The 17749-nt window shown below is 45.1% G+C and overlaps 4 protein-coding genes across 4 annotated transcripts; 3 read left to right on the plus strand and 1 right to left on the minus strand.

The window, feature by feature from the left end:
* Positions 1-108: 108 nt before the first annotated feature.
* Positions 109-1153, minus strand: AOL_s00004g616 (uncharacterized protein; the record flags this gene model as incomplete). Its single annotated transcript, XM_011119265.1, has 3 exons — positions 109-366; positions 433-765; positions 827-1153. The coding sequence occupies 3 exons, from the start codon at positions 1151-1153 to the stop codon at positions 109-111; spliced, it is 918 nt and encodes a 305-aa protein (XP_011117567.1).
* Positions 1154-8294: 7141 nt separating this feature from the next.
* On the plus strand, positions 8295-9629 carry AOL_s00004g617 (uncharacterized protein; the record flags this gene model as incomplete). The annotated part of the gene is made up of 1 exon (XM_011119266.1): positions 8295-9629. One exon carries the CDS (start codon positions 8295-8297, stop codon positions 9627-9629), a length of 1335 nt encoding a protein of 444 aa, XP_011117568.1.
* A 1856-nt stretch (positions 9630-11485) lies between these two features.
* On the plus strand, positions 11486-14800 carry AOL_s00004g618 (uncharacterized protein; the record flags this gene model as incomplete). Its single annotated transcript, XM_011119267.1, has 5 exons — positions 11486-11544; positions 11608-11693; positions 11753-14154; positions 14212-14582; positions 14659-14800. The coding sequence occupies 5 exons, from the start codon at positions 11486-11488 to the stop codon at positions 14798-14800; spliced, it is 3060 nt and encodes a 1019-aa protein (XP_011117569.1).
* An 841-nt stretch (positions 14801-15641) lies between these two features.
* Positions 15642-17424, plus strand: AOL_s00004g619 (uncharacterized protein; the record flags this gene model as incomplete). The annotated part of the gene is made up of 10 exons (XM_011119268.1): positions 15642-15752; positions 15857-15931; positions 16020-16053; positions 16128-16190; positions 16253-16308; positions 16381-16408; positions 16470-16768; positions 16840-17084; positions 17176-17299; positions 17374-17424. 10 exons carry the CDS (start codon positions 15642-15644, stop codon positions 17422-17424), a joined length of 1086 nt encoding a protein of 361 aa, XP_011117570.1.
* Between the last annotated feature and the right edge of the window lie 325 nt (positions 17425-17749).

Genomic DNA, 17749 nt, shown 5'->3' on the forward strand with positions numbered 1-17749 from the left:
TACTAATGGTTCGGGGTCCTGAGGTTCATTTAAACGATTGCAAAACCTTGCGAGGGAAGAGAAAGAAGAAGAAAGATAGAGGCGGGGTTAGAAGTAATAGAAAAAACCTTAAGTAGAATCTTTTGAGTATAGCTTTCCTGCCGCCTCTGTGGCTTCGTACTTGGCCTGGTCTAGAGTTTCTCTCACGACAGAAATAGGCTCAATACTTTCGGTGAACAATACAACGTGCCAGAAAGGCCGACCTGAAATGTTTACCATCGATTCAGAATACTTCCACCCTTGCTCTAGTAGCTGGTTTATAGTCGGGCGGTTACTAGGCCCTTCTACAGGGTTGGTCTCAGCGGCGTCCGAGGTAGTAAATGATTTCTAAATCTCATCGTTGGTTACTCTCTATTGTTCAATTAGGGATTATATGAGGGAATACAGACATACTTCTTGACTACTAGTAGGACTTGCACCCATTGAACCATCGGGAAGCTCCTGTACAAGTTTTGGAACCCCGATCTGGACCCTTCTGTCGAGGCATTCGTCAATCATACCATTGATAAGGACGACCATCGTACAACTCAGCCACTTCAATGGGGATCTAGGCTTGAGGGACTGTATATATCCGGCTATGTATACCAAGAAGAGCTTTGAGGTATAGGCTTTCGTATTCATCCATCGCTTGCGTCTCCTGTGATCCGGGAGAAGATGTTCACGTAGACGATAGTGTTCCGAAAGGATGACTAGTTGTTCTTCAGACAGAATGGTGTCGCGAATAGTCTGCGGGCGGTTATGTCAGCTTATCAGTTTCAGATGGTCCGAAAGTATACAAGGGCGAAACCAGCATCGGGGGCCAGAAGATAGCCAATTCGCTACTGATAAAGGGCAATGATCTATCTATAGGGAGTTGGGAGAGCAGTACTTTCCAGGACTTGTTAGATGTGATGCTACCAGCACCTACTTTCTTAGCCAACAAGCGTAATTGCATAGTGATGGCGGATTCTCCCATGGAAACAAAGTAGTTATATATGAATTTGTCTGACGTATTGGAAATAGCCTCACGGACTTTGTCGATATGGGTTTGCTCGTGGAGCAAAGGGAGCGATCCTGTGCCAACGGGGAGGGAATAGGCAGGAATTTGGATAGAAGAGCCATAGTTAGAAGCCATGGTGTGAGATATATTTTGATATAATATAGTCTCGTCGGAGCCTGATTCTGATGGCACTCTAGTAAATCCACATTGCTATGGCCATATGGATCGAGGTATGATGATTGATGGATGATGAGTTAGAGGTAGACGAGATAAGTGGGCCTGTAGGGTGAGGTGGTTTTAATTTTGTGGACGGTTATCGAACGCTACTTACTTACTTACGTACATATCCGCGTCTGTAGGGCTCCTGGGGCTTGTGTCTTCATGGTGGCAGTGCTGCCACCAGTATACCCCAAGCTGTTTGAAGCTGGCAGTATGAAAACGTCACGCAAATGAAGACAACAAAGACATGACACTTACAATTGTTCTATAGCTTCTAGTTGCTCTTAAGCGTGTGTACTTTAATATATAACTACAGTGCAGTATATGCTTCAGGTTATGTGCAGGGAAGATGGCCGGCCTCGAATCCAGGCGCGCATTTAGAATCAGCTTACTCACACCCGACTACTCAAGGGACAGAGATTAGATCATTTCAAGAGTTTTAATATGTAGATAAGTAATCCACCTATTTCAATTCTGAAGGCTGTTCTCATCGCTATTGATTTCGGCTGGCAAAGGGCTTATTATCTCTGATGCGATGCATCGATTCGATGGGAAGCGCCAGTTCTGCTAGTTACGAGACTTGCGTTGATGTCAAAATACCACATTATGCAACACAACTAAATGGTATCCCGACTGTTTGACAGTCTCATGAATCTGTTTGATTTTGTATGCCTCAAGCCACAGGTGTTCGGGCATTAAACAGTCCCATTATCTAAGTTTAGTTACCGATAGGCTAGATGAGTCTATTACGTCAATTTAGAATAGCGATCTCTAACGAAGCCGGCATAGTATAGTGGTTAGTACGTATCGTTGTGGAGACCGAAAGGTAATACACTCCCGATACAGCCTCAGTTCGATTCTGAGTGCCGGCAACTCGTTTCTTCATACTTTTTAAAGTTTTTTTTCGTTTGCAATCCTACGGAGTCTTTTTTTTTTTTTTTTAGTTCGCCCCGCATTTTCCTGTTATTAGCGAGACTGTGGGGAATCGGTAGATAAGGAGAGTCTTAGATCGACAGCATACGGTCCGTCCGTAACCAAAAGTGATCTCCTCAAATTTTTATAACGAAAGCGGAATAATCCTTTTTGGATTTATTCGAATGCATGTAGTCGGAAATATCCATCATATTTTGGAAGGGGGTCACGAGGTATCATTTCCTAATTTTCCATTCTAGTGTTCTGAGCTCGACTACTTTTACTTTTTGAGATATTTACTGGAGAGATTACTTCGGCACAGCATCGGAAAAATGAAAAATAAATAAAAAAACTTGAATGGGTCGGTAGACCCACAGTTGCAGCGCGAATTTCCTTTGGCTCAGACTACGCTGCATATCACTCTTTCACATTTGGATTTTAACCCCTCTTTCCTGTGCCAACTGGCAGCCGCCTATGCAAACCCGTTCCGGGTACAATAATTGACGGAGGAGTCTGGCAGAAGGATCTAGTTTAATATCATAGCGTCTAATAGCGGGCTGTCTTCAGAGGCCGCTTTCCGAAGCCGAGTCCAATGGAATAGAGGTCTGCGAGATTTTGGCACGGCTGCTGCACATTTGCTCCGAAAACTTGCTAGTCGGCTATCTTCATCCTGTGAATTCATGCGATATATTGAGACAACCGGTGTCTGGAGATGTAGCCTATATCGAAAATAGTTCCATTGACTCCCGAAATCGTCGCGCTTTATTGGCTACTTCGCCATTTCCTAAACTTTAAGCATTGTGATAACTTTTTAGTTCGGGATCGGGCCTGGTTAGAACCTGAATATAGTACCACAGAATAGTGTGAAGTGCTAACGCTAAGAGTTTTAATAAATGATTAGGCGGGGATCAGCCTGTAATTTTGCGACAAAATTACACGGTAAGAAGAGAACACCTGGACAATGCAGTGTGACTGGATAACGTTTAGATTTCACTAAGATGCCAAAGAGCCTTAAACGGCATATGCATCTTAACGCCCATGTTCTTCGCATGTAAGGTGTTGTGCAGGCTCGTATTGCACAGCAGAGCCAACCGTTAACCTTAGCCCAATAGGAACCAAAAGGCTCGATGGATTGGTTTATTAACGAAACCAAGGGAGCCTGGTACATACCTTTTTGCTTCGAGGGAATTGCGTCAGCCCCTGTGATGAGATCTCAGGCTATACCAGCATGTGTGTGCGTGTGTGTTGGGGTGTTGCATGTCGTCCTCGATTTGCCTGATTTGGATACTTTATAAAAAGCAAATTGCCTAATCTGGAGATGTGTTTTATTCTTAAATGTAATTTAACACAAATTTTCAAACCTTCAAATCAAGGGTTCTATCGTTGTCGAAAAGCTATCCTTTTATTCTTCTTCTTGTCATTTAGGTATACTTGTGTATTGCATTCGATACTTTTCAGCGAGGCTCAGCCCGGCTGTCACTTTAATGGATAACTATGTCTTGGCTTGGGCCTTATGATCATGCGCCGTTTGAGAAATCACATTGAATGCGTTCTACATATGCATCTGCGTGAAAACTTATCACACTGGGTGAAACGGAGGGATCATTCGACTTTCAACAATTCTAATAGGACCAGATCTTTTTTTTGCCCTTCCCTATTTTCGTTTTTTTGGTGGGGTAAGGCGGTTGTATGCAAGAAATAGGTGACCCTGCACGGCTTTGGCAAAAATTAGTCTCTATACCCGGTAGTTTTTTATTTTTTGTTACGACCTAATATGTACTTAAGTAACTACATATTCTTTTGATGTTTCTGTTAGCAAGGGTAACGATGCTAACATGTCGCCATCAATGTGATTGAATCGAATGGAATAGGTAGGGCGATTGTCACTTTCTGTAACCGGGCTGCGATACGAAAACGCTTTTGTTAGCGGTGGTATTTTAATCTAGAGCCCCAATTATACAAGTCCCTCATTTAGCTTCGCCGATTAAAGTGAGTATTCCCTGCGATGACGGGTATTAACGTCTTAAACTAGACGGAATTTACTCATAAAAGTTTATAATTGTAGATCGTAGTATTGATCGGTTTCATATTCATCAAATCGAATTATCCGATAGAGCAAGGTTTGGGTGAGGGTGATTTCATGAAACGGTTTGTTGGCAATTCTTTTTTTTTTTTTTTTTTTTTTTGGGTAGCTGCACTGAGTTAAAATCGACGGATCGTGACAGGAAGGCAAAAAGAAAAAGGAACCTGTCAGGTATTGCAGGGAAGGGTAAGGAAAGGCAGACTTCGATTGCCTGCCATCTTTGGAAGAGACTTGGCTCGGTTGGAATTGAGGCGCTATTCTTATCCGGATATCCGCTTCCCTTCCGTGTTCAGTTCAAACAAGCAAGTTCCCGAGTTCGGCTACCTTACCAAACTTATTCCTCCCGCAAATAACGAGAGAAAAAAAAAGGACCACCTTTTTGAGAAATTTTCTTTGAAAGATGTGAGCTCTTCCACTCTCTATGGAGATGGTGGAAATCGCTGCCTCTTGGAAGTCCCTTGCTAATTGCATAAACAGGTCACAATGTTCAGGTGTGCAGCTGGCCTTGGCACTTGTTTGAGAGATCTGCATGCGAAGCTTGGGGGAATACAGTGCATGATCAACCGGATTCAGTTTCCGTAGGGCTTTGAGCTGTTAGCATCATCAATTGTATCCTCATCCTCTAGGCACCTATTCTGAATGGAAAACACGTTCAAACAGTTAATTGTCGATGTTAACGGGCCACGGGCTTGAGAAGCTTATTACTCAAGCCTAGCGGAATAGGCTAGCGGTGAAGTAATTGTATTACCGATACCACTGATCTGCGTTTAAAAGTATGTTTTAGAGACCGGGAGGGGAAGAGGCTCGAAGGTCGAGGCCTTGGTCATACATAGAAGTGTATACTATTGCGTTAGCTCGTCTGGGTGCATACATAGTATATCTCCCCAGGAAGGTTGTCTGGCTAGAGTCGTCAGCTCCTTCCAAAAGGCCTTGTTAATTTTAACCTGCTCCACATCTTATACGATGTGATCGACCTCGATTGGAATACAAATTGGTAGGGAAGATGCTGCATGTATGTATGTACGTACTATGTATGTATATATCTCGTGCAGTGCAGTGCAGCGCAGCGCAGTGCAGGAAAAATAGACGAAGTGAAGTCAATTGCGGCTGTCACCGTGGATTCTTCCAGCGTTCGACCATCGATACGTGTTCTTGCGTCTTCGCGTCTGTCGACTGTGAAGGGGAGAAAGTAGCGGCAAACTTCAGAGTCTGGGCAAATCACAAGAAGTGGGGACAGGGTGATGATACACTCTGTGCTCTGACCACTCGGAAGGGGCCCCCACACCCGCACATGACAGGCCTTCGGACGAGAATAAGAAAGGAGGGTCAGGGAACTTTTTACCCAAACGGGATCGGCTCGCTTCTCTCGGTAAATGGCTTTTGAAATTCATGCCAGTCGACCCAAATCGTAATTTATTTCTCCAAAGTAACGACGGGTTCTGCCACGGAGAATCGAGTTTTAGACGAACCACGCAATAGCATGTGTGGATGTTATTCGGTCTCCAGATTTAGGTTGGATGCGCCAAATTTCGTACGGAGTAGTTTGAAGGCGAATTGCAACAGCCGCAAATGGAGATGTCGGTGTCGGAAGTTTTGTTTTTCATAAAAATTTTTCCTTTTCTTTTCTCCCCGGGTTGTATGTAAGTAGGTTATGGATATTCCATTCCATCCAGCATAGATCTTGTTGATTTAGGGTTCTGACGGTGAGTCTCGCAACAGGCATTCCGTCTCAGACAATGAAAATGCCATGTCCTTGCTCCAATCGTCTCGACCCAGCTCCACCCTCTCCGCTTCTTCCCTCCTCGATCCGCCTTCCACGCTTTTTCCTGATATCCTTTGGTGATCTGCTGAAATGAGTTAGCTTGGCCTCAGCACCAATTGGTGCTAAGCATTACTGTTGGAATCTGGATTGATATTAGTTTCTCGGGTTTTTTTCTCTTTCTTTTCTTCCTCACTCACTCTCACTCTCACGTATGTTTTGTACCACGAGGTGCAAACAGCACAGAGAGATATGTACGAGGTATGAGAAACAGGTGATTGTGAGAGCATCTTCTGTGAAGTTTCTCGCCGAGTGTATGTTACATAATTGGGTTATGATCCAGGCGGTTGGACATGTATTATATGTAGATAATTGTAGCCAAACCCATTAGAGTATATATATATATATATATATATATATATATATATATATACCTAGGTACTTATATACTACTTGAGCATATATAAGTACCTCCATCGTAAGTACCCAAGGGTCAATATGTGGATGCATCGATGTATGTACATAGTATGTATGTCAGTATGCACGTCGAGGATATATCGTCACAATTATTGGGAGAAAGAGACTCGCCTGGGGAAATGCCTTCAAATTCAAATGGACCAAGGAGTGGATGTAATAAGACGTGCATCGAACGAGATTAGTGAGACGGGGAAACTCCAAGGGTTGCAAGGTTGCAAGAGCGGCTTGCAAGGCTCGGGCTGGCTAGCGCAGATTCCATGCGGATGCTGGGTGGGGAACGGTGCGGTCTCGTTCTCCCGCCTAGTTCGTTAGAGCACAATTCGATGCCTTCTTTTCCTCTCACTCCCACACACCCTCTCTTGCTCTCTCGCTCTCTTTCTCTCTTTCTCTCTTTCTCTTTCTCTCTCTTTGTTTAGTTTTAGTAACTAGGTGAGCAACTGATAGTAAAAGTATGTACTTACTTACCTAGGTGGTGTCCGTGTCTGTGTCCGTGTCTGTGTCTGTGACGCTATCCACTTTTTAAAATTCGTCTTCTACCTAGGTACTTCTTAGTTAGTAGTTTAGGTAGCTTTCTTGCTTCGGTTCTTACGTATATTATAATATCATGGTGAACGGTCCCCCTTTAAACCATGGCCATGACCATGACCACCCGACCAAATATAGTTTCCCATTTATCTATTTACCTTTTACATACTCACTTATATACCTGCTCTGTGAAATATAATTTATAAAAAACAGAAACAGAAACAGAAGAAGAAAAGAAAAAAGAAAGAGTACTCAACTTGCGACATAATACATAAGTGACCGATCAGACTGGACTGAGTCGTGGTACTCTTGCATCCCCTCGCATTTCGCATTTCGCATTTTTCTTTTTGGCTTTTGGCTTTTGGCTTTTAGCTTTTGACTTTTGACTTTTGACTTTTTTTTTTTTTTCTTTCTTGGTTTCGTTTTGGGTACTGTTCTCGTTCTTGTTCTTGTTCTTGTTCTTGAATTGCCGGGGTGGCTTTTGATTCTTTGCAGCAGAGAAACGGGCTTGCCGGGTTTTATCCCTCACCACAGTCGGCTGTCCCTTTCCCTTCTGTTCTCCCCTTCCCATCCATTCATTCATTCATTCATTCATTCCCCTCCGCCCTGTCTGTCCTGTCCTGTCCTGTCCCGGTCTCTGCATCTATCTCTCCCCCCCCAAACATAGCACAACATCAACATAACCTACATTGCTTCCCTACATTACATACATTACATACATACATACATACAGCACAGCACAGCACAGCACAGCACATCAAGCACAACATAGCACGTTGCATTCAACCCCCCCGAAACATACGAACAGCCTGGTCTACCTGTCTTTTTTATCGCTCACAAACCAAACCAAACCAAACCAAACCATCCAGGGCCATTGCATCTCGTCTCGATCTGATATTTCCTGCATCCTCTCTTCTATTTAAGTATCTACTTACTTACTTACTTACTTACTCATGTACGTGCGTGCAACTTGACTTGGCTTAACTGTTGCCCGTCAGGTCTGCCCTGCCCTGCCCGCCTGTCCTGTGTGATCGGAACAATATAGCCTGATTCAACACCTCCCCTCGACAACCCTCCCCGACCCATTCAACATCCTTCCTCTTCTGGTTCTTCCACATCCTCCCTCGCTTCATTTCTTCATTTCTTCCTCCCTTCCTTCCTTCCTTTCTTCACCATCACCACCATCATCATCACCACCACCCCGTCCATCCGTCCATCTATCCAACAAAACATCAATCATCAATCATCATCATCATTACCACTAACATCAACAATACGCATCAACACGTTCGCGCTCCCAAATGGAGGGAATATCCAGTTATGGTCGACCGATGAGTGCTGCTGCCCGAGCGGCCGCTATGAGGGTAAAAATGGCCGGTGCAGGTGTCAGGGTAACCGGTTCCTTACCTGGTGCCGGTCCGTCATCATTGACCGGCCCGACCTATCTGGCCGCTCTCGAAAAACTCACCACGACAACGGAGAAATGGTTGGAGAGTATCGAAAAGTTAAGGGAGGCCGCTGTGAAACAGCAGAAGAGGGCGAAGCCGGAAGATCCGGCGTCAAGTGATGAAAGGGTACATAAAACGCCACTTTACAAACTCGCTGCGAGAAAGAAACAAGCTGAAGACGTCGTGATGAAGGAGGCTTCTCGAATTCTGGCCGAAGACGACTCGGGAAAATCCGTTGGTTCCAACGAAAGGATAAGACCTGGCACCCCTACCAATATGCCCAAGATCGTGGAGCCTCCGTCCGATATCAAATCGTCCGGCCCTATTTCACCACCGGCGAGGAAACTCGATAACCTCGATATACAATCACAATCACGATCACAACCACAGCCACAACCACAACCACAACCTCCCAAGCCTGACCTCGCTGATGTGATGAATGTCGACTCTTCGGCACCTAATATTCCCAGAATCGTGACACCCGCCCTGGATTCCCCATCGACAGGCCTTTTTCGACCTCCGGTAACCGCTCAAACTTCTGTCGCGAGCATCCCACCGACGACGCCACCCACCCTCGTAACACCACCCTTGGCCACAGCCGGTGAGGTACACTTGACAAAGGAACCAGTTCTCGCCGCCGCCGCCGTTTCGAGTGATATAGCTGCCCCGGTACCGCTCCCATTGCCCTTGCGTACGAAGCCATCCGCAAACAGTCTGAAAACCGACACCAGCGTCAAATCGTCCGATGCCCTCTCCACCTCGGCCGCCAAAAAGCGTCGACTGTCCGCAAAAACCATTCTCGAGAGCCTCATGGAAAAAAAATCACGGAATCCGATCTGGTACGACGGCGAGATTCAAAAAATATTCACTGACATGGTCTTCGAGATGTCCCAACAAATCCAATCGATGAAACGGGAAGGGAGGATTGTCATGTTCGCCAAGGATCCGGCTTGTAGAAACTTGCTGGTAAGCATGGATAACATGCTGCAGAAATCTCTCCGAATCGTCGAAGTCTCGAGCTTTCTATTCTTGAAGGGAAAGCCCGATGTCAACCAGGTCGAGACGTTGAAGACCGACCTTCAAAAATCGCTTAAGGCAGTCGAGGAGTTCAAGAACAGCGGGTGGACAATGTCAGGCAATGACGATGACGATGACGACGACTCGGACAGCGAAAACGATGATGAGTAGGATCTCAACCTTCGCCTGGTCACTGGCACGTCGATAGTGTTGCAGATCTCAAAAGATATCGCGTTTTTCCAACGATACCATGAAACCAACTTATTATGACCGTGACGTTGGCGGCTTTTCGAACAGTTTCAACTCAGATATCCAATCTTCCCGTTCGTTCTTCACAATCAATCAAGGAACCTACCACCCCCATCAGGTTTATTTCACATATATATATACGTATATATACATAGGCGCTCCCTTCTCCTCCATTCCCCTCCAAAAAAAACAAAACATTTTCATCTACATTTTCCTTTCTCTCTCTCCTTCTCTTTTTTTCTTTTATTGTTTCGGTTTCCCTTTTGTATTGAGCTACTTTAGCGGGGTTTCTCTGGTTTTTTCTTTCTCCTCTTCTTCTCCGTTTACTCTTTCCTCCTCCTTTTTTCTGCATAGACATCTTTCTCTTCCAAAGGTCGTCGGTCCTCTCTGCTCGTTCAAAATTTCCTTTGTCCTTTGTGTTCTGTATTTCGGCGGAAGCATCAGCATTATGATATTTTCTCTATTACCTTTAGTACCAAACAAACCTCATATTTTCCAATTCCTATTCTGTTCCACTTGAATATTTTCAGCACTGGATTTAGCTATGAAGCGACCAAGGAAAACCCGTCTATTCTCTATCCATTTCGATTGGCATTTTGTTTTGTAGTACAAACTCCCGCGAGCACCGTTTTCCTACCATCCGCAATAGTTCCTTGATATTCTTCCCGTGGCGTTTTTTTCTTTCTGAAGGCAGGAATTCCATCAGGTCTATGCTCTGTACATCTAGGCTGTTCATTCTCGGCCTCTGTTCTGTTGATGCCTGACGTTCATTTAGGATTTGCTTCGTCTTACCTTGCCTTACCTTCTTGACCCAACCACTTTCCTTTTCCCTTTGCATTTGTCTCTGTCTCTGTCTCCGTTCCTGCTTTTTTGCCTTTGCTTTTTACCTTGTCCTTGTCCTTGTCCTTAACCATACTTCGATTCTCGCTAGACTGTATTATTAGATACCAACCTTTAAGCCTCATTATATCGAATCAAAAAGTGAGTCGATATTGACTTTCATAACGTCATGAAGAATCAGTGTTCCTTCTGCCCCTTGTCAAAACTCTTTTGTGCGTGATAGTATGATGTTAGTGGCATAATATTTGGGACATAGGTGGTGGATAGGATCCGGGCGGCATGATTAGAAATATGGTTCGGTCCAAATAGAATGAGTACCTCCTACAGAGAGCTATGAGTAAGGCCTTGGTATGGTGGGGAACTTGACGGGATCAGATCCTGCTCACCACACATGAAGGTGGGCGAGGCTGATGGTGGCAGCCCACCTTTTCACGTTACCTGACCGCCGCCCGCTTTCCGCTAAGCTCCAACAACCCAACATCACAAAAACCATCCCACTTCCTCCCACTCGTCACGTCTCAACATTTCATTCCACCATAAACCATCATAACCATCACCATCACCATCATCATACTTTTCCAACCGCTACTTTACCACCTGTACCATCACACCGTAGGTAGACATCTTATCTTCGACTAGGAACTACCATCTTTTGTTTGGTACTTCTTCCCTTTTGTTATCGAGGGCTAAGCAGCTAGTTACGGAATCACGCAATAGTTTCCTACATCTCTTTTGGCCCTATATTGCGCATAAGCCTTCAAACTGTCGTCGAAACGCAAAGCAGAGGTTCCTTCTGCTCCGTCGAGTCCTTCGAACTCTCGTCCGAAGAAGGTTATCGCCATGGCGGTATGTTTAACTGCTCCATTCCGCTCCCGGGAGCTGTTCCGAAGCTTCAGAGCTGACGTGTTTTGGGGTGTTGCCCCGCAATCCAGGATAAAATGCAAACCGAGAAGGAGGGAGACCAGAAAATTGACGAGGGTTTGTACTCTCGACAGCTGTACGATGCCTTACCCGACCTTGTATGCTTCCATATTAGGTGCTAATAGGTGGGATTCTCTAGTTATGTCCTCGGACATGAGGCCATGCGTCGAATGGCCAACTCTAACGTCCTCGTCGTTGGGTTGAAAGGTCTTGGTGTGGAGATAGGTAAGCTAGCTACTCCTAGTATCCGAGAGTTTACAAGTAATGAAATTAACGCTTCCAAGCCAAAAACATTGCCTTGGCCGGCGTCAAGGCGATGGCAGTCTATGACCCCGCCCCCGTTGAGCTGTCCGACTTATCTGCCCAATTCTTCCTAAGAAAGGAGGACGTTGGCAAGTCCCGAGCGGACGCCACTCAGCCGAGACTCGCCGAGCTTAACACATACGTCCCCGTTAGCGTTCACACGGAGAACATCACTAGTGACCTTCAGTCCCTGTCTAAATACCAGGTCGTCGTTCTGACCGAAACCTCCATCGATGACCAACTGAAGATCAATCAATTCTGTCGTGAGAACAAGATTTACTTCATCAGCGCCGACATCCGTGGCTTGTTTGGAAGTATATTCTGCGATTTCGGCGAAGGATTCTCTGTTATCGACGCCACAGGGGAGACCCCAGTCAGTGGAATTATATCCGATATCGACGAGGAGGGACTTGTCACGGCATTAGATGAGACTAGGCACGGACTTGAAGATGGCGACTATGTCACATTCTCCGAAGTTGAAGGTATGGACGGGGTAAACGATGGAACCCCAAGGAAAGTTGAAGTCAAGGGACCCTATACCTTCTCTATTGGCTCTGTTGAAGGCCTAGGTAAATATACCAAGGGTGGGCTGTTCCAGCAGGTTAAGATGCCCAAGACTCTCAACTTCAAGCCCCTAGCGGAACAACTCGTGAAACCGGAATTTCTGATCTCCGACTTCGCCAAATGGGATCGTCCGATCCAGCTACACATTGGTTTCCAGGCCCTGTCCAAATTTGCTTCCGCCAACGGAGGTCGACTTCCTCGGCCGATGAATGATCAGGATGCAAAGGAGGTCCTTGGGCTAGCGGCAGAAATTGCTAAGACCATCGAAGAGGGTGCGCCGGAGGAAATTGATGAGAAACTCCTCACCGAGCTTTCATATCAGGCTCAAGGTTACTTGTCGCCTATGGCGGCCTTCTTTGGAGGCTTAGCTGCTCAGGAGGCTCTCAAGGCACTTTCTGGAAAGTTCTCGCCGGTAACGCAATTCATGTATTTCGATTCATTAGAGAGCTTGCCGACGTCAACTAGTCGAACGGAAGAATCTTGCCAGCCGATTGGGTCTCGATATGATGCTCAAATCGCCGTCTTCGGGAAGGAATTTCAAGAAAAGATCCAAAATACCAAGGAATTCCTTGTCGGTGCCGGCGCCATTGGTTGTGAAATGCTCAAGAATTGGGCCATGATCGGTCTTGCTACTGGGCCAAATGGTAGCATTCACGTTACCGACATGGACTCCATCGAGAGAAGCAACCTTAACAGACAGTTTCTTTTCAGGGCGCCGGACGTCGGGAAGCTCAAGAGCGAATGTGCAGCTGCCGCAGTCGCTGTGATGAACCCTGAATTGAACGGCAAGATCACGTCTATGAGAGACCGTGTTGGTGAAGACACAGAAGATACCTTCAATGAGGACTTTTGGGAAGGCCTGGATGGCGTTACCAATGCCTTGGACAACGTAGAAGCTCGTGTCTATGTTGACAGAAGATGTGTCTTCTTCCGAAAGCCACTTCTTGAGAGTGGTACCCTTGGTACTAAGGGTAACACCCAAGTTGTCCTTCCTAATCTCTCAGAGTCCTACTCTTCATCCCAGGATCCGCCCGAAAAGTCGTTCCCCATGTGTACCGTCAAATCTTTCCCGAACAGGATTGAACATACAATCGCTTGGGGGCGCGAAGTCTTCGATTCAGCTTTCGTTAACCCACCCCAGAGTGTTAACCTATACCTCTCGCAACCAAGTTTCATCGAGAGTACACTTAAACAGTCAGGAAATCAAAAGGAAATACTTGAAACTATCCGAGACTATCTAGCCAACGATAAGCCATTGACATTTGAGGAGTGTATCGAATGGGGTAGGCTTAAATTCGAGAAGCTCTACAACAATGACATCCAACAGCTACTCCACGTCTTCCCCAAGGATTCCGTCACCAATTCCGGAACCCCATTCTGGTCCGGCCCCAAGCGTGCCCCTGATCCGTTAGCTTTCGATCTCGATAACCAAGAACACCAGGATTTCATTATTGCCGCCGCAAATCTTCATGCTTTTAACTACGGGCTTAAGGGCTCTGTAGATCTTAACCTGTATCGCAAGGTCCTAGACTCTATGTTGATTCCTGATTTCAAACCCCAAACCGGCATCAAAATACAGGCGAACGACAGCGATCCCGACCCAAATGCTAGTGCCGGGCCTGGCTTCGCTGATCAAGACGAGCTCTCCAAAATTGTCGAGAGCTTGCCTGCCCCGGCTACTCTTGCTGGGTACCGCCTGACTCCTGCAGAATTTGAGAAGGATGATGATACCAATTTCCACATTGCATTCATCACCGCTGCTTCTAACTTGAGAGCTCTCAACTATGGTATTCAAGTTGCAGATCGACACAAGACTAAGGTACATCGCAAAATAATTTAGATATCAAAGGGGGTCAATTACTGATTAACTTTATAGCTCATCGCTGGTAAAATCATTCCAGCCATCGCAACAACGACTGCGCTCGTTACCGGACTTGTAGTTCTCGAACTTTACAAGCTCATCGATGGCAAGGACAAGCTTGATGACTACAGGAACGGATTCATCAATCTGGCTTTGCCATTCTTCGGTTTCTCAGAGCCGATTGCATCTCCAAAAGGCAAATACAACGATACGGAGGTCGACAAGCTCTGGGACAGATTCGACTTTGACCATAACCTCACGCTTAAGGAACTTCTTGCAGAGTTCGAAAACAAGGGATTGGATATTACCATGTTGAGCTACGGCAATGCTTTGCTGTATGCATCTTTCTTCCCGGCTGCCAAGTTAAAAGAGCGATATCCATTGAAGTAAGTTTGCCAATTAACAATCTCTATATCATTTTTTTTTAAAAATAGAATCCGTGCATTAACCAAGTATGAATAGGATGTCGGAGCTCGTAGAACTTGTCAGCAAGAAACCAGTCCCTGCTGGTCGACGCAATATGATTTTTGAGATATGCGCGGATGACAAGAGCGGGGAAGATGTTGAAGTCCCATTCATCTGTGTCAAGACCAAAGATGCTTAAATCGTCTGAAAGATAAGCGCTGCATAATAGAACAACCCCGGGGACCTAGAAATCCCAAAGATATAAGCAGTGTTGATAGCCAGTTGCTAGTTTAATTGGATTACATTAGGTACCAAAAAGAAAAACCAAAAAAATGGAATTCGGAAGCCTATCATCGTTGAAATTTATTTCCCCTCGCCATGTCGGCCGAGATTTAGATTTAGGTATCTACTAAGCAGCTAGAAGTTAGAACGACCTGGCCAAATGTAAAGACTTAGGTAGTTCAGTCAGCATGGGAAACGAAGATGCGTTCGTAGCTTCATCACTCGTGATCCCAAGACAATTTGCTGGAGCTAGACCGAGTCCAAGTCAGCACTTGAGTAAGTACCATGTCAGGAGTGATTAGTCAACAGCGCCAGCAGGTTTAGTAAAGAGGTTACGGATGGATTGGTTAGTCAGATTGCCCGAATTTTGGTTAGTCAGGCTCACACCACAAAACCTTAACAATCATGACTAAGGGAATCCGGGCTTCTTTCGACTTTGGTGCGGGGCCTTTTACGGCCTGGGCTTGCAATGTCGAGTTTCTCAATTTAATATTAAGATGAATCGGTACACGATATATAAAACAGAACATAACGTACTTTCTGTGTAGAGTTACAAAGGTGTCTTTTTTATGTCCCAAAACTTGACATCTATATCTAGAGCGATATCTCGTTCTTTGAAAAGTTCACTTCGCATCCATTCGATTTCGCGAACAACGTCATCGGCACTGCTAACCACAACCGCCAACACAACCCGATTTTTGAACAAGAAGAGAGGTTCTGATACTACAATTCATTCGAATTTTACACAACTTCGAACCATGTCGGTAAGTTCCCAGCATTCTCATAGCTTTGGAGTCGAGAGTACTAGTGATTACCTGCCCATGTACAACGGCTCTTCTCCTTCGCTTGCTGAGCTCGTGGCCTTGTGGGTATGTGGGCGTGGGAGGAGGGTGCAATCAAAACTTGAAGATAACGCTTGACGGGCTGCATTCCATGCGGAAGATTGAAGTGAAATTGAACTTGCTAACTGTAGTATCTTCAAATACAAAAGACTGATACCAAGATCACCTCCTGGGCATCGAAAGATGGAGAATTTAGACGTCAGGCTGTAAGTAACAAAGTCCATATACGTATCTTTATCAATGCTATTGTGAATGAAATATACCGATATATTAATAAAACTTCATTATCTATAGTCGTCGTTTCGCGACCAAATTTCATCTGCCCCAGGTGCGCCAATGAAGGATACAGTGAAAAAAATTAACGGAAATTAAAGTACTAACCAATATCCAACTTGGATCCAGATGCACAATTCCCAGCAGAAAAAGGGAGATACCATCTCTACGTCAGCTACGCGTGTCCTTGGGGTATGCTCGCAAGATTTTACCCTATTTTCCATGGTCAGATTTGCTAAAATACCATGGTACAGCTACTAGAACATTAATCGTTCGTCAACTTAAAGGCCTGGAGGATATCATTTCCGTCGTAAGTATAACATAACTGTATAAATTCCGCTCTGCAAGAACCCACACATCTAACTGTTTCCATTATTATTAGAGCGTCGTTCATTGGCATCTTGGAGAAAGTAAGTAAGCCCTGGTGCGGAGAACAGAGCGTATAATACTAAAGAAATACGAATCATTTAGAGGGATGGCGCTTCGCAGAAGTCGACGAGAAAATCCCGGATGCCGGCCCAGATGACCTAGTTGGTGCAAAGTTCTTGCGAGAGGTTTATTTCTCTGTCAATCCTGATTATACCGGACGTTTTACCGTTCCCGTCCTCTGGGATAAGAAGCTCAAAACTATTGTCAACAACGAGAGCAGTGAGATCATTCGCATGCTCTACACCGAATTCGATGGTCTCATTGCAGACGAGTATAAGAACCTCAACTTCTATGCGCCAGAGCATGCCAAACAAATTGATGAAATGAACGATTGGATTTATGTATGGCCTTCCCCCTCGTCATGTTAATACCCTAATGAACCGTTCCATATCTTACAGTATACTATCTTTAGGACACTATCAACAACGGAGTTTATAAGTCAGGCTTTGCTAGTACTCAGGAGGCATATGAGAGGAACGTTCTCAGACTCTTCGAAGCCCTCGACCGTGTAGAGGATATTTTGAACAAGTCGGATGGTCCTTATCTCCTCGGGAAGACCCTCACGGAAGCGGATATCAGACTATTCCCGACAATAATTCGCTTTGATCCGGTGTATGTTCAGCACTTCAAATGTAATATCAAAATGATCCGCCACGAGTAAGTATTCTGATCCAACTACATTAAACACTACCGAGTGCGGCATGGGAAATCAGATGAGAACTAATAATTGGTTCTCCGCAAAATACAGTTATCCAGTGATTCACAAGTGGATGCAGCACCTTTACTGGGACATCCCAGCGTTCAAGGACACTTGCAATTTTGAACATATCAAAAAGCATTACACAAAGAGCCATACTCAGATCAATCCCTTCGTAAGTATTATAAACCGATGCAGATTACCAAATGTTGCAAAGCACAGTTTAAAGACTAACGACGCATCTTATAGTCAATCACGCCAGTCGGCCCTGTTCCAGATATTTTGCCGAAATCAGAATAAATATGGTGATGCTGCAAATTTGGGTAAATCTCTTGGGGCAGTAGGCGCCCTGATGCTCTTGTAAAGTCTTGTACTTGTTAAAACTTTCCTAGCTGCAATACCTACGAGCAACCTAACTTTCAAAACAATACAATATAAAGCAATGCTAAGTACCAAAAATAACAAGGCAACGTCCTGCGTGTTTGCAATTGAGTAAGATGTCATGTTTGCGTTGTAAGCAAGGATCCTGCGGATGCTCGCGCGGTCGACATCTTCTGTGCCAGGGAATTTCATGCATGGATTCGTTAGGTCATACATCCAAGGCCATGGCGGGGCTAGCAGCTTT

This window comes from Orbilia oligospora (genome assembly GCF_000225545.1).
Source record: "Orbilia oligospora ATCC 24927 unplaced genomic scaffold scaffold00004, whole genome shotgun sequence".
Lineage (NCBI taxonomy): Eukaryota > Fungi > Ascomycota > Orbiliomycetes > Orbiliales > Orbiliaceae > Orbilia > Orbilia oligospora.